At 51.4% G+C, this 16998-nt stretch overlaps 1 protein-coding gene across 3 annotated transcripts in view; it reads left to right on the top strand.

The window, feature by feature from the left end:
* LOC128843875 (testis-expressed protein 2-like) overlaps nucleotides 1-13850 on the top strand; it is a 37436-nt gene extending 23586 nt beyond the window's left edge. For all 3 annotated transcript variants that reach the window (XM_054040979.1, XM_054040978.1, XM_054040980.1), the window contains 5 exons: nucleotides 706-838; nucleotides 7111-7248; nucleotides 7785-7997; nucleotides 8448-8568; nucleotides 9751-13850. In XM_054040979.1, the coding sequence (XP_053896954.1) occupies nucleotides 706-838; nucleotides 7111-7248; nucleotides 7785-7997; nucleotides 8448-8568; nucleotides 9751-9876 (731 nt within the window). In that variant the 3' untranslated portion in view covers nucleotides 9877-13850. The remainder of the gene's footprint in view (nucleotides 1-705; nucleotides 839-7110; nucleotides 7249-7784; nucleotides 7998-8447; nucleotides 8569-9750) is intronic.
* Nucleotides 13851-16998: the final 3148 nt, after the last annotated feature.

A 16998-nucleotide genomic window follows, 5' to 3' on the forward strand; every position in this document is an offset into this window, starting at 1 on the left:
CACGCACGCACACACACACACATACACACACACAGTTTCTCACCCCCATTTCACAGGTGGGGCCCAGAGAGATTCAGTGACTCACCCCAGGAGACAGTGGCTAAGCTAGGAATTTAACGCAGCGCCTCCTGCCTCTCAGCCTAGCGCACTGCCTCCGGAGCAGCCTTCCTGTATGACGGGAGCAGCAAGGCAGCTGCTACCCAGCCAAGGCCAGGGTGGTTGACTGAATGGGGTAAATTCCACAATTTCCAGGGTTCAAGACTCTATGTCACCTGTTCACAGCGAGTAGCAACCAAAGGCTGTTATCCTCTGGTGGCTCTTCAGGGGCCTGCGTGAGAGAGGTCAGTGACCGGAGCCCAGTTCCCACAGGGCTGGCGTCCCTGTATGAGGCGTCTGCTGGCAGTCTCAGCAGAGGCGCCAAGGGTCATGAATAGAGAGGCCGGCACGACGGTGCTGAGGCAGGGATGGTTGGATAGATCGATGCTGAGCTTCCCTCTCCTCCCAAAAGGTGGTCTGTCCCGGTCTCGAATAAGGCACCGTGATGAGGCAGCGTGGGGAAGCTGGTACTGCCCAGGCAATATCGGCTCTCAGATACTATTTCCCCAGTACCAAGTCCAATGAGGCTTTGTAGCAGGCACCGCGCATCCTCCCAGACACCACAGATTCCTGGGACCGTGGGTCACCTGCATCCTGTCCCCTCTGCAGGGCTTTGGGTGGACGTGGAAGTCATCTACAACGGCGCCCTACAGATGACACTGGAGACGAAGATGAACTTGTGCAAGCTGGGGAAAGAGGCACTGGTGGAGGAGAGTGGGCAGGCGGCTGCTGGTGGGGAAGGGTAAGGTCACTAAAGCGTTACTGGGCCTTCACTCCTGCAACATAAAATCATAGAGTATCAGGGTTGGAAGAGACCTCAGGAGGTCATCTAGTCCAACCCCCTGCTCAAAGCAGGACCAATTCCCAGCTAAATCATCCCAGCCAGGGCTTTGTCAAGCCGGGCCTTAAAAACCTCTAAGGAAGGAGATTCCACCAGCTCCCTAGGGAACCCATTCCAGTGCTTCACCAGCCTCCTAGTGACATCAGGGCAGGAGAGACCCTGGTCCAACTGTTCCTCCAGGAGAAGGTAGTCGGTTCTGTAGCCGTGCTCAGTAAGAGCACTGGATTTTGACATGAGTATGAAGCCTTTGGGTATTAATTCAAGGCACCCAGGACGCTGCATTGTTCTGTCTCTACACTGAACGGAAAGGGCTTTATAATTCAGTGAGGTCTGCAAAATCATGGTTCTGAAGGGCACCTCACAGGGCTCTGCGGGCAGCAGATCTGCACATCTACAGTTTGCCTCCCTGCTGGGTGGCACAGGCCAAATGGATTTAACTCCATGTTCTCATCACGCCGCCTTCTAATCAGAAGGAACCTAGTCAGTCTTGATCTGAAGCAGCGTCTTAGAAGAGATCGGATTATTCCAGAGCAATGGGACAAGGTGTCTGATACTGGGGGCCATCCGGAGTCACATATCATCCAGCTGGGGCAGAAGGAATAAGTCAAATGAAAATAAATCAACTCCATTTGGAGGGATTTATCAGGCCATCTGTGCTGAATATTTTCCATTTGTCTGAGCAGGATGGAGACAGCTGGGAAGTTAGTTCTAGGAAAGAGTCATTAATAAAATAAAAAGATAAGAAGCGCGTGCCTGTGGCTTGTTTGTCATGACCAGCTTGTGCTCTGAGTTAGCTGACAGCCTCATCCCGGCCTTGTACTAATCTCTAGTCGTTTTATCAGTGATCAAAACAAAAATCCTCCCCCATCCCCATGTGCCGCTTTGGGTTTTTGTTTTGTTTTTTTAAATCAGGACAAAACGTTCTGTCTGGAGCTGTGAATGTTCTCATGGCCTGGTATTATTCCCACCCTGCTCCCGGGCACATTCTCCATTTAACTGGGCCCTGTTGAAAGCACAGATGGGCTGGAAAGTTAAACCTTTTGTAACATGAACAGCTTTAGGCGAGGAGAGGGGACGGCCCAGAAGTGGGTGAATTCTGAGTTACTCCAGATAACGTAAAGAGCGCGGGAAAGACAAGCATTGAAGGAATGAGGCTTTTGCTCCATGCAGCGGCCTGCTCTTCAAAAAGAAGTCTGCTTCACCGGGGCGGGGGAGACAAACGTCATAGAATCAGGACTGGAAGGGACCTTGAGAGGTCATCTAGTCCAGTCCCCTGCACTCATGGCAGGACTAAGTATTATCTAGACCATCCCTGACAGGTGTTTGTCCAACCTGCTCTTAAAAACCTCCAATGACGGAGATTCCACAACCTCCCTGGACAATTTATTCCAGTGTTTAACCACCCTGACAGTTAGGAAGTTTTTCCTAACGTCCAACCTAAACCTCCCTTGTTGCAATTTAAGCCCATTGCTTCTTGTCCTATCCCGAGAGATTAAGAAGAACAATTTTTCTCCCTCCTCCTTGTAACAACCTTTTATGTACTTGAAAACTGTTATGTCTCCTCTCAGTCTTCTCTTCAATGGCCTCTCCCTCTTGGTTCAAATGCAACTCCAGGTTGCTAGTGCTTGTCTTATCATCTGGAAGTATATGAAATAAGATGGTGGATCTTGGTCTAGCTCATGGTGGACTTGTGTTCACAATGCAGACAGCAAAGCTAGCTGAGAAGCCAAGGGCTGGTTAAGCACAGAAACTGGATCTGCTGTAGCGCACTTACACGATCTCGTCTCCGAGACGGTGGAATGGAAGAAACTTGCACTAGCCTGGCCTTTTGCTGTACTTGACCAGCTGTGAACAAGGTTGTCAACCACTTGTAATGATAGTGCAAATGAATCATACTAATCACATACACCTGGCCCGTCCTTCTCCCAGCATGCTGCAAACCTTCACCTATTCCTCAGAGAGTGATCTGCTGGGATGTACTTAGCACTATCGGAAGAGTCTGTTGTTGACACATTTCCCCACATCCCCCATTGGCTTATTTACAAGTTACGGGAATGGGTTTTCTTCTGCCTTTTGGAGACACTGTCTGTATGGCTACTTAGCGCATGTCTAGCTGACTCAAGAATGATCGGGGATCACGCCACTCACGGTCAATTAGCAGCTATGTCTGATGAGCCCGGATTCTCATCCCTGATCCTGGAGCACTCCGCTTTGCTCGGACGTACATTTGCTGACAGATCATTGGTTGCTCTGACTTTTTAACAGAGCTATTCCAGGCCAGAATGTGAGCTGGGGCTTGGCCTACCACTCGAGCGCCAGCTTCTGCTATGGAGATGCTGCGGTGTGCACGGCTTGCCTAGAGAATTATCCACCTGACTCCCCGCTACCTCTACCCACTAGGGAGAACTGGGTGACGGGTGACTGCAGCAAGAGGTGCATTGATCTGGACAAACATCATCTCATTCGGCCCCATGATGCAGGATATGGGCTCCCTGAGCAAGTTAAAGGGAGGCCTGGACTTACTAAGTCTGGCTGCTGTGCTGAGACCCACCTATAGATGCTGTGAGCCCTCCACACCACTGGAGTCCATGACCAGTGAGGGTACCCCGCATCCTTCAGCAGCAGGCCCTGTGCTTGCACTTGCTTTTACATTTCCTAGAACCAATGAATTCTTGCTCATCTTATAAATAATAAATGTACCCCAAGAGCCGCAGTCATAGACCTGGATGGGACCCCCTTGTGCTAGGCACTGTACAGACTGAACAAAAAGACAGTGCCTGCTCCCAATCCAGGACAAGAGAGGACTGATGGATACAGAGAGAGGGATACATGAGATGAGACTGGTCAGCCTGATAGGCAGTCGTCTCAGAGGCCAAACCATCGTCAAGTTTTTTGTAGACCTCAACAGCGGAGGAGAGTTTGGAGGAGAGATCTGAAGGAGGGCTATGAGGTAGCTTTGTGGGTGTTTATGAGGAGCTTCTCCCAGACATGATGGGAGAAAGCACAAAGGTGCTTGTTTGAAAAAGTAACAAGTAGGTGATGGAGGCTGCGGAGGTGGGAGCTGACATCTCAGTAGCAAGTGAGAGATGCTAGGTAGGGTGGGGGTTGAAAGTGAAGACAAGCAGCTTCTGCTTGATACAGGACAAGTGGATGGATGATGGTCAAAGCAATAGGCTAGAAGACTGATCTTTGCAGCAGCATTCTGATTGGCTATTAGCCAGACAGGCTAGCATTTCTCAAGGCCAGAGAGAAGGACGCTGCAGTAACTGAGATGAGAGATGCTGAGATGCTGGCCGAGAGTTTTAGCTGGGTGGATGGATAGGAAAGGCCACATCTTACCACGTATGTAAAAAGAATCTGCAAGACTTTGACACAGTCTGGATGTGAGGAGCCTGGAGAGAGATCCGAGTCAGAGGCAGGATGGTGGTGTTGTCACAGTGATCGAGAACGGAGCTACAAGGGGGGGATCTGAGGGGAAAGATTAAAAGCGCTGTTTTAGCCACTTTGAGCTTGAGCTGACAGCTAGACATCCACGAGGAGAGGTCAGAGTGATAGGCCGAGATGCTTGGACAGGAGGAGACGGGTCTGGAGCAGAGAGGTAGATCTGTCTGGTGTCAGCACAGAGCTGGAATTGCAGGTTGTAACAAGAATCCTCTCCTGGGCCAGTCCTCTGATGGAAGATGATGGGAGTTTCACGCGCAGCACTAGGACCTTTGTCACATGTGGGGCTGCTTGCCAGGAGCCCAGATGGGACAGCACCTACCTTGCTTCTGATTCTGTTTTCATCCTGGGCAAATGCACAGAGCCATAATAATTGCTTCGCTTCGGTCTCCCTTAGTGCAGGAAGAGAAATTGCTTGTGGTTGGAGTTCACCAGCACTAAGGCCTGGCAGCTGGTTGGCTTTGCACAGGGAGGAGGTGGCCGGGGGCTGCGTTTTAAGGATCCAGGGGTAGCATTTGACTTTAAGGCCGGTCACACCTGCTTTGTTGCAGCTTTTGCGGGTGGGGATATGGGAAACCACCCATCCCAGCAGGACGTGGGAATATTCTGCCAGGGGTCGTCTGCACAAGATGTACATCCCCATCGTGCTTTACCGAGATAAATCCCAAATAGCACAAGGAGAGAGACTCCGAGGTTCTGTCTCTCGCGAGATACAGCAAAGGTGAAAAGACCAGGTCAAATTCAGCCCTGACACAGCTGCCACAGTGAAATTCCTGGATGTGCACCCACTTACACTGGGGCTCAGCTAGGCCTCCTGTGTTTTCAGCTGCGATTTGAAAGGGGATGGAGAGTGATGAGACAGAGGGATCCAGGGAGGTGGTTCCAGTTGGCAGGGGCTGCAGAGGAGAAGGCTCTTGCACCAGCCACAGGGAGGAGAGTGACAGAGGAGAGGCCGGGGCTGGAGGAGTGGAGAGAAAGCAGCTCGATGAAAGCTTTAACGTCACGCTCAGCGGCGCATTAAATCTCTCTGCAACTGGAGCCAAAGCTCTTTGCTTCACCAGCCTCACGCTGGATTTCCGATACCTCAGAACCAAGATGACTCTGCGTGGTTTCGATTGCGAGGCGTGCATTCCCCTGCCTCCCTACCGCTCCAAATCCCTCGCCTCGCGGAACAGCTCCGCCCTGGCAAGGGGATGGGATGGCTCTGACACAGGAAAGGTAGCCACAAGCCTCCTTACTTAGCCGCATTTTAACAATACGCTCCGGCAGGGAGCAGCATCAACTTTTGCCTCCCCCAGTACAGCTCTGGGGGAGGTCACTAGATAACAACTCTCAAGCTAACGCCCCTCCCCACAATGCTGGCAGTCTGCATTCCCCCTGCAAAAGTCCTCCCCAGCCTGACACTGCATGTAGGTCAGTGTCACCAGGTCATTTCTTCTTAAAGGCGAGTTAAAAGATTTAAATAGAGAACAATGCTGCCTGCAGGGGAAGGGAACTTCCCAGCTTGGGGGCAGCAGGGTCGTGCCCCAGCTATCCGCACAACCCATGCAACAAGAGAGACCAAGGCATTACGCCAGGATGATCCGTTTGGCCTCCGTTGGGGTCACCATCTACGGGCAAACCCAGCGAGCAGCAGGAAGAACTCCCAGGAGATCAGTCCAGCTGGGGCTGCCTGCACGGGAGATGGTTCTGGAGCCCCCAAGCCAACCAGCTGCCCAGACTCTCCTGCATTTAGACAGTGCTGGGTAAGCGTTTCAGAGCCCCTGTAATTGGACCTGGCTGGGCATCCACCTCCAAACTCTCGCCCCCAGCAGCAGCTCGGGAAGTCCCATTGTCTGCCTCAAGCTCCAGGGACTGTCAAGTCCCACTAAACCCCTCACCTTAGAAACTGACTTGGAAGAGCCCCATTGTAGCAGGTTCTGACCTCTCCAGTGTCAGGCGGGGCCATTGCCTCAGTTTCCCCTCTGATACAATCTCCCTCTTGCTCTTAGTTTAATATAATCCTACAGCTAAATTACACTCCTCCCATGCTGGGCTAAGGAAAGTCCAAATGAGGTCTCTCCCAGTCTGCCCTGGGTCACCAGGCCAGCCTGCTCCAGTCACTCCCCACTCTGTCTCCCAGGGACCTGCAGGAAAACCAACAGATACACACCCCAATCTGCCCAAATCCCCAGTTGCTCACCCACTTTCTCCAGGGTCCCTGCAGGCCTACAGGGAACGAGAAGACCTCTCTGTCTGTTTCCCTTTGCAGAGAAGCCTGCAAGCCCTCCAGGATATTTCTTTCCATAGAGAAATCCACTCACCCCCCCATACCAACACACCCCCAAACCTTGCTTCTTCCTGCTCTCTTCTCTGTCCTGGGGGGGAAGAGTCAGACATCTGCTTATATCCTGCTTCCTCCTCCCAGCATGCCTGGCTATAATGACCTACCATTCCCAGTGGTCCTGGGAACTGTAAGTCCCAGAACGCCTGGGTTCTGGGTTTAAAATGAGAACAGGCTGTCCCGGGGCTGTAGCCTTAAAGGGCCAGGCCACCCTGCTGCATCCATGTTCATCCTAGTATGAGAAACAGAGGTGACCCTGCCATGCATCCCTGCCACCGGCTCCTCTTCCCAAGCACCTGGCCCATGCTGCAGGACTAGAGGGAAGACGCCAGGCCCGTGCAGTCTGCGAGTGCCGCAGCCCAAGGACCCTCCCCACCCAGGGACTCACCCCCTCCCTCTTTGCTCGCAGGGCAAAGCCTCGGGGGATCCTGCTGGCAGACAGCGATGCAGAATCCTCCAGCGCCGGCTCCTCTGACGAGGAAGACGTCCTTGCAGCAGAGTCTTCTGGAGCCCTGGGAGAGAGGATCGTCCCCTCTCCTGCTGAAGGGTAAATAATTAATAATAAAATAGTAATAATAATCCCTAGCCTGCCTATAGCACTATCCCTCAGTAGATCTCAAAGCACTTTAAAAAAGAGGTCACAATCATCATTCCCATTTCACAGATGGGGAAACTGAGGCACAGGGCGGGTAAGTGACTTGCCCAAGATCCCCCAACGAAGCCATGGCAGACTCAGGACCCAGGTCTCCCGCATCCCAGTCAAACAACCCCCTCTCAGAAGAGGGGTTCCTCAGCTAGCCCTGCCTGAAGGGTTGTAGGAGTGTGAGAGTCTCACACCTGCAGCGCCTCCTGCTGGATGGATTTCCGTGTCCTGGGAGCCACGGAGAAGGGTGGTCTGTTCCTGCTGGAGGACTGTTGCAGTGTCATGGACCGCGGGATGGGGGGGGTTCTACAGGGAGTGAGAGGTGCCCCCAGGACGAATGGGGTGGGACCGAGTGAGGTGAGGCCCCAGCTTAGCCCCCTGCCTTGGAACAGCCGCCCCTTTTTCAGGCTGACGCTGACTCTCCTCTTCCCCCTCCTTAGCCACGGTGGCGGCAACAGCACCAGCCGCAAGATCCTGCGCTTCGTGGATAAGATCGCCAAGTCCAAGTACTTCCAGAAGGCCACTGAAAACGAATTCATCAAGAAGAAGATCGAGGAGGTGTCCAACACGCCGCTGCTGCTGACTGTGGAAGTCCAGGAGCTGGCCGGGACCTTGGCTGTGAACATTCCTCCACCCCCGACAGACCGAATCTGGTAGGAGCGCCCTTGTGTCCCGCCACGCGGTGATTCGCCGCGGAGCCCGGCTTCTACTTCCCAGAGCTTAGTGGAACATGGTCGGCGTTTCGGCCTAAGATTTAGGATTAGGGAACTCAACGTGGGCAGAAATAGTCTCCCAAAATGGGGACTGGATTGCTCGGGGGATTGGGCCAGACACGTCACACTTTTCCCATCTAGGTCATGGGTTCAAAACCAGCACCAGGTAGTGCTAGTGACCAAAATCTCTTATGGTCTGATGGCTGTTCAGTGGGTCTCAGCCCCCCTCTAATGGACAAGTGTCCAAAACTGGCCCTTTCCCTGGCAGTGTCAGCAGAGAGGCCAACAGCTGTATGGGCCTCGGAGACTGCACTCCCCGGTCACCAGGCCACGTCTGCAGGAGCACAAGGGAGTTTGTGATGGTCTCTGCTTGCTTCCTTCCCCCTCCAGGTACAGCTTCCGAATCCCTCCCCAGCTGGAGCTGAAAGTCCACCCAAAGCTGGGCGAGCGGGAAGTCACCTTCATCCACGTCACGGAATGGATTGAGAGGAAGCTGCAGCATGAATTCCAGGTACCTGCTCCCAGAGCACTGGGAGAGGAATGATGAGTGCACTGGGGATGGATCAGAACCAAGGAGGGGACAACTGGGACCTAAACAATGTAAAGATGGGCCTGCAAAGTCTGGGGCCCGATGTTGCAAACCTCAAGTTTGGGCAGTGTTTAGATCCAGGGTTTTGATTCATTTAAAGGAAGGAGATAGAGTTTGGGCATCTCCAAATTCAGTGGTGGTCAGGCCCAAGTTTTGGGTCAGGCCAATCTGGAGAGAGCCGAAACCAAACCGGACTCAGGCCTCTTTGGAAAACACGAGTTAAACTTTTTAGGGTTTGATTCAAATCAATGAAGTGCTCCAAGAGCCGCTGCTCTTGTAGGATTTCCCACCCGGTTGAAACCCAGAAGGCGCTGGTGAGACAGCCTTGGCTCCTGAGCCGACCAGCCTGATTCTCATCCCAAAGAGATTCAGCCAAGTTCAGCTCCTAGGGGCATCTCCAAGAGTTTGAAGGAGCTACATGCTTCGAGTTATTCTCTCTTTTGCATTCCTTGTTAGAGCGGTTATCTATCTACCTTTTATTCTGAGGCTTCTGGTCAGAGACCATTGGCAAGTCCTAGGTGGAAAGATCTGCTGCAAGTTCCCAAAGCCCCCTGCACCAGCGTGATCTGCTGGGATTTTAGTGTCTTCTTAACCAGCTAGGAAGGGCAGAGGTTTGAGAACTTGTTGCCAGTTTCCTGCGCAGCACCCAACCCTGACTCTAAGCATGGCCAACCACATCAAGGAAAAGCCATGTCTCCTTGTCTTGTCACATCTATGGTCATGTACATTTGCTGAGGACATGGTCAACTGCTAAACAGCACTCAGTCGCCATGGGAAACAGGACCTTCTGATCCCAAACAGGCTTCTGCCCGGTGAGCTGAAGGAGATGCTCCATTGGGTTACGGCTCTTGTTGGTCTTTAGCCACTAGGCAGGGGGGAAAAAACCCTTATAAACCTGGGAGGGCTGAGTCCAGCCAGCAGAGCTGCACGTAGGCATTAGCCACCCCATTACACCTCTGCTTATTGTAAGCTGCATCCCAGGTTCTGAGCCCCAGTGGGATGGTAGCAACAGGTACCAATCAGCCCTTCAGAGCTCCCAGCTTTGTCCCTCTGAAGGTTTTTTTCATGCCATGGTTTTAGTTTTGTCCAATTTCCTTTTTTCAGAAAATTTTAGTGATGCCAAACATGGATGATCTCATCATTCCCATCATGCACTCCGGCTTGGACCCCCAGCCCCCCATGGAGGGGTCCTTCAAGGACCTTCCAGCGGATAGTGAGAAGTGGCTCTGAAAAGTGACCCACTGGCTGGGTCAAGACACTTGGCAGAACTCTGGAGGATTTGCGGAGATGCCCAGCTAACCGGGGCCTGGCCACCAGTCACCACACAGGAGCCAAGACACTGATCTGAAATCGCCGGGTTCATCTCTCCACCTCATCGTCAGCATCCCCCAGCCCAGCAAAGGAGCCTCTTCTTCAAATATGGTACAGCACATTAAGGACAGAAACATACACCCCCGGGGGGGGGAGCAAGTTGGAGTCACCCAAGCATACAAAACTCCAGGTAGCTCATCCATCACCACCAGGTTCCTCTGGATTAACACAACTCCCTTGTGGCCAGGTAGGCATCCTCTGTGCCAGCCGGGGCAGGAACTTGCTCAGCACTGTCTGCTTTACAAAGGGGGCTGCAAGAAACCCCAGGGACGGGGGAAGCCTGAGGTCTGAGAGTGTTAATCAGACGTTCCGATCAGAAATGGTCCACGCTTATTGCATCAGCACTGGACATCCTTTAAACAGGCAGCCGGGTCTGCCAGGAAAACTGCAGGCAGGAAATGAACTGAAACACACACACAAAAACCCATAACCCCCATTGCCCCTACAAGTGTTTTATTGTACTCTGAGTCTCACCTCCACGCAGCAGGCAGAGAGAGAGAGAGAGAGTGTGTGTGTGTGTGTGTCTGTCTGTGACAGGCTGCTTTGTATCTGTGTCTGGACACATAACAGTGATGTTACCTGGCTCTGACAGCCCCCAGCCCGGGGGAGGGGAGGACCATGTGCCCCTCAGTCTGGGGAGGAGCGTGTGGGAGGTACAGGCAGGGATGCACAGCCCTGCTCCTGGCCGGGCAATGGCTATCACAGGGGGTTAGTTGAAGGGGGAGAGTGGGGAAAGCGGCCATTTGATGGTAACCAGGCAGCAGCAGTGCGGGGAGGGACTGAAACAGTCACATGTCAAAATCCACCGACTGTTCCGTCAGGCGAAGTTGGGGCAGAGGGTAGGGACGTGGGGGTGAATCCCCCAGTACCTAAGGGGCGGGGAGCCTGAGGGGGAGCGCTCAGTATGTCAGGGAAGGGAGCGGAGGGGAAGTCCCATGAGCCTCAGAGAGAGAGCGAGAGCGGCTTGTAGACAAAAAGAGAGGCAGCATTGTCAGCTGCCCAGGTTCAGCCCATCCTGAGCTCATGCCCTCAGCCCAGGCAGTGCACCCTGCGCCTGGGGAAAACGGAGGCCATGGGAATGCCTGGGCACGAGGCCCCGTGCAGGTCAGGGCTCGTTGCAGCACCTCTAATAGGTCAAAAGCAGGGGAGGAGATAGCAACAGCCCTCTTCTCCCATCCCAGGCCCAGGGGAGCCCCCAAATGGAGGACTGGAGTGAGCCAGCCTCACTGGGGATCAGGAAGCCGGTGGAGCGGAGGTCGGAGGGAGATCGAGTGGCGTTTGTCCTCACTGACGCTCACCGACATTGCGCCCTGAGTCCATCCTGCCCTGGGAGTTACCCCTGATGGGGACATTAGCAGGAGGAGCCTGGGCTCCCTTGGTATTGAAGCCTCACTGCACGAGGCCTGTGCCCCACTGAAGCTGGCCCCCTCTGCCTTGCAATGAACGAGGCAGAGAGAAGTAGCCTCCAACTGGCATTTTCGTTTGCTCCATGCTTCCTCGCTGTGGCGCATTTCAGGAGAGACACATCTCAGCCGCCAGCAACACCACAAGCATCTGAAAACACCAAGAGGACCAACCCTGCACCGGGCAGCGATGGAAGGCGCCCGTCTGGACGACAGCACGAGGCACAAAGTGGGACCATTAGATCCTCCATGCAATAAAAGTAACCGATTCTGTCAAGTAATGTCACGGCACCGCGTTAAAACAAAGGGCTTTGCAGACCAGGTGGATGTGTAAGAGAGAAGAGCTGAACTGAACTAATAAAGTTTGCATTCATCCACCAGGGATTCAGGCTGGGATGTGTTTGTTGTTATATTTATTGTCCTTCGTGTCTATAGTGCCATTTCAGTGTGGCTTTTCTTTATAGCCACTCACTAAAGACCAGGATGTAGAACTCCCTATCCATGGTCCATCTAGCCCAGTAGCTCATCTTCCAACAGGGGTCGGTGCCAGATGCTTCAGAGGGAGTGAATAGAAAAGGGTAAGATATTTAGTTATCCATCCCCTCTTGGCCAGTCCCAGCTTCTGGTAGGCGGAGGTTTAGGGACACCCTGAGCCTGGGGTTGTGCCCCTACCATCTTGGTGAAGAGCCATTGATAGACCTGTCCTCCAAGAACTTATTTTTGAACCCAGTTATACTTTTGACTTTCACAACATTCCCTGGCAATAAGTTCTATAGGTTGATTCTGTGTTCATAGAATATCAGGGTTGGAAGAGACCTCAGAAGATCATCTAGTCCAACCCCCTGCTCAAAGCAGGACCAATCCCCAGACAGATCTTTGCCCCAGATTCCCTAAATGGCCCCCTCAAGGATTGAACTCACAACCCTGGGTTTAGCAGGCCAATGCTCAAACCACTGAGCTATCCCTCCTGTGAAGTATAGGTTACGTACCAGTTAGTAGTTTTGCAATTTCACAAATGAGTTCCTTCAGAACTCTTCCGTGAATCCCATCTGGTCCTGGTGATGTATTACTGTCGAATTTATCAATTTGTTCCAAAACCTCCTCTATTGACACCTCAGTCAGGGACTGACTTCTTCGAGTGCTCCATTAGCACCTCGATCATCCTGTGTCACCACTGATTGTTTGGCAGCCTTCTTGCTTCTGATGTACTTAAAAAAAAAAAATTTTGCTGTTAGTTTTTGAGTCTTTGGCTAAATGCTCGTCACATTCTTTTTTGGCCTGCCTAATTATACTTTTACACTGCACTTGTCAGAGTTTATGTTCCGTGCTATTTTCCTTGGTAGGATTTGACATCCACTTTTTAAAACATGGCTTCTTGTCTCTAACTGCCTCTTCTACTTTGTTGTTTAGCCACGGTGGCTTTTTTTTTTTTTGGTCCTCTTACTATTTTTTTTATTTGGGGGTAGACATATTGTTTGAACCTCTATTATGGTGTTTTTCCAAAAGTTTCCATGCAGCTTGCAGGCATTTCACTCGTGGGTTTTTTTTTATTTCCATTTAACTAGCCTCATTTTTGTGTAGTTGCCCTTTTTGAAGTAAAATGCTACCGTGGTGGGTTTCTTGGGTATTTCCCCCTCCTCCCCCCCCATGAAGGTAAATTTAATTACATTAGGGTCATTATTACCAATCGGTTCAGCTATATTCACCTCTTAGACCAGATCCAGTGTACCACTTAGGACTAAATCAAGAATTGCCTCTCCCCTTGTGAGGTCCAGAGCTAAGTGCTCCAAGAAACAGTCATTAATGACGTCTAGAAATTTTACCTCTGCATCCCGTTGTGAGGTGACATGTTCCCAGTCACTATGGGCATAGTTGAAATCCCCCATTATTATTGAGTTTTCTGTTTTTGTAGCTTCTGTAATCTTCCCAGGGATTTCACAGTCACCATCACCATCTTAATCATGTGGTCAGTAGAATATTCCTACGGCTATACTCTTACTGTTCAAGCATGGACTTTCTATCCATAGAGATGCTATGGTATTGTTTGATTTATTTAAGATTTTTACTGTGTTTGACTCTATGCTTTCTTTCATATAGTGTCACTCCCCCACCAGTCATTCCTCTATATTTTGTACCCTGGTATTACTGTGTCCCATTGAGTAACATTGTTCCACCAAGTTTCTGTTATGCCTATTATAGCAATATCCTCATTTAATGCCAGGCACTCAAATTCACCGATTATATTATTTAGACTTCTTGCATTGATATACCAGCACTTATAAAATGTGTCAATATTTAGTTGTCTGCCTTCATGTGATGTAATTGAATGGGATTCTTTTTTATTTGACTGTTTCTCTTCCATTTCTACCTGTACTTTACCAGCGTACTAGGATATAGAGTATCCCCTTTAATAAATCCACCCTCTCAAGGGATGTGTCTGTCCGAACCACATGGTCCTCCCCACCTGTCGGCCTCCCCCCGGCCCTTAATTTACAAACTATTCCCAGCTTTGGCTGTTTCCCAACTCTCCAATCTGGTTTACTTGTGTGTAAAATGGGAATAATATTATTTCCTTACCTTTTATGGAGTGGACATGAAGTATTACCGTCGACTTTGTGAAGTGGGTTGAAGTCCTCTGAACGGATCCAGGGCTATCTTCCCTCTTCCTGTGCTAGTATCACAGAGTTCAAACAGCGGCCTAACCTCGCACCATTCAGACTGGGAACAAGGCGTAAATTGGTAATGGTCAGAGTAATTAACCATGGGAACAATTTATGCAGGGTCATGGTGGATTCTCCATCACTGACCATTTTTAAATCAAGATCAGATGGTTTTTTAGATCTGCTCTAGGAATTATTTGGGGGAAGTCTCTGGTCTGTGTCCTACTGAAGGTCAGACTAGATGATCGTAATGATCCCTTCTGGCCTTGGAAGCTATAAAATCTATGATCATGGCTCTGAGGGGCCACGCTAGGGTGGACCCTGCCATTCAACCACAAGGGAGAGGTTTTTGATTGCTCAGCGTTCCTTTTCGGAGAATAATGAGCCAATCTCCTCTCCTGTTCTCTGCTCATTTTGTTCTGTTCTAGCCGGGTGCCAGCCCGGCGTGGGGCTCTGTAACGATTTGTGACAGGTGATGACGCTGTCCCAGCCACGTTCACGTCTCATCGTCCCCAGCAAAGGCCTGTGACAGGCAGCGATGCAGACGGACAATGCTGCATCCTCTGGAGCCCCTGCAGCAGGAAAGTGCCTGCCTGCCTTCCCTTGTAATCAGCTGGGTAAAATGTCAGCTAGCGACATGACAGTGCAGGGGGGAACCAGAGCCCTCCCCCTCCCTCCCTCCTGAGGCACACGAACACAAATCGCTTTAGACTAGTCCTGCATGAAAGGGCATCTCTCTCGCCCTCCCAATCGGTACCAATGGGACCTTCCCCTCCTTCTGCAATTGGCACAATCCTGAGCCCCTGCTAACGGCCCCATCTCCCCATTTGTACAATGGATACTTCCCCCCCCCTCCCTTGAGATCCAGGGATGAGTAGCTCATAGATCCATGGGGTTAGAAGGGACCATCTTGTCTTACCCCCTGCCAAGATGCAGGATTTGTTGGGTCTAAACCATCCAGGACAGATGCTCTCCAGCCTCCTTTGGAAAACCTCCAGTGAAGGAGCTTCCACGACCTCCTGAGGCGTCTGCTCCATAGGCCGACTGTTCTTACGGTTAGGGAGTTTTTCCTGAGATTTAATCTAAATCTGCTGTGCTGTAGTTTGAACCCATCGCCTCTTGTCCTGCCCTCCGTGGCGAGAGAGAACAACTTTTCTCCATCCTTTTTATGGCAGCCTTTCAAGTATCTGAAGACCGCTCTCATATCCCCCTTTAATCTCCTCTTTTCCAAACTAAACACACCCAGTTCCTTCAGCCTTTGCTCGTCTGGCTGCATTCCATCCCTTTGATCATCTTCGTCGCTCGCCTCTGGATCCTTTCCCGTTTCTCCACCTCCTTTCTATACCTTGGTGACCCAAACTGGACACAGTCCTCCAGCTGAGGCCTAACCAGCACTGAGTAGTGCTGGGCAAGTGCATTACTAGCCTCCACAGAGCATCTGAAGCGGGGGACGAGGCGTCCTGGGGAACTTCTTCCTCTCCACTGCTGCTGTCCAGGAAAAGCAGGTTCTTCACGGAATTCATCTAATTTCAACTTCCAGAAAAAAAGTATCCCCTCCTTGTTGGATCCGTTTTTCTGGAAGTTGAAGCAAGACAGGAAATAAAGTGTACATTTTTAACAGTGAAGGTAATTAATCATTGAATACCTTACCAAGGGTCGTGGGGGAGGCTCCATCACTGGCAATTTTTCAATCAAGACTGGATGTTGTTCTAAAAGCTCTGCTCTAGGAATGATTGTGGGGACGTTCTCTGGCCTGGGTTATCCAGGAGGTCAGACTAGATGATCACAATAGTCCCTTCAGGCCTTGGAATGTGTGAATATGCAGTCCACTGAAGTCACAGGAAATGTACTTGCTTCCGCCCAGGCTGAATTTTGTCCCTGGTCACATACATAGACAAAGCCGTGGTGCATATTATCATGCTGAGCCAAATTCTGCTCTCAGATACACCAGGGTAAATCTGGAGTAGCGCCAGTGAGGTCAGTGGAGTCACTCTGGATTCATAGATCAGTGTAGTCAGAAGCAGACCGTGACTGATACTAACGAATCAGACAGAGTAAAAATCCACTTCACTAGCCTTGTCTGACCCTTCCATCCTTCTGGCCTTGGAATCTGTGAAAGATGTAATCATCCTGGCCAAACGAGGCAGGGCAGAACCAGCCTTGCTGACATGCCCGGGTTTTCCAGGCCTTACAGGATTCATCTGTGCCAGGTCTTCTTTTCCTTTCCTGGAACAGATGCCAAACACTGGGGCCTTGATCGGACAGGGATTTCTCCTGAGCACTGAGGAGGACAGGGAAGCCTGGTCAGATGGGGTCTCACCTGGGAGGGAAAAAGCAAAGGCAGCATGTCAGTTGCAGATAAAATCCCCCAGCTGGTGCTCCCGGTAGAGCAGGAGTGACTCTGACGTGCCTCTTCTGCAGCTTTCTGGAGGATTCGTCCCACTCCTGGCTGTGCCCAGCCTAGCAGGAAGGATGGGAGAACTCGGTGACCTGAGGACAGGCTTTGGGCCCAAACTCAAGTCGATAGCAAAACTCCCATTGACTTGAAAAAGGGTCAGTGAGCTAACGAATCCCAGAGCGGCCTCATTAGACCCACCATAAACAGCCCTGCGTGGAGCGGCGCAGTCACCTCACTTCTGGGACCAGCCAGGTGTAAACGGCTTCTCCTTGCACTGCCAGCAGGGGTAGTGCACAACTGATGCCTTGTATCTCAGAGCGCCAATGGCCATTCCCTAGACAGCTCGAAAGAGTTAGAGGACAGGACCTAGGGGATGTTCCTGAGTCACAACAGACCCCTATACAGCTCAGCTAAGAAAAGGCATCTCCAGGTATCGGCATCTCCAGGTCTCACTGGACCAATTTCCCCCATGACTGTCCTCTCGGCTGCCTGTGGATATCAATACATGGGGAGAAGACTC

The sequence above is a fragment of the Malaclemys terrapin genome, chromosome 10 (assembly GCF_027887155.1).
Source record: "Malaclemys terrapin pileata isolate rMalTer1 chromosome 10, rMalTer1.hap1, whole genome shotgun sequence".
In the NCBI taxonomy this organism is placed as follows: Eukaryota; Metazoa; Chordata; order Testudines; family Emydidae; genus Malaclemys; species Malaclemys terrapin.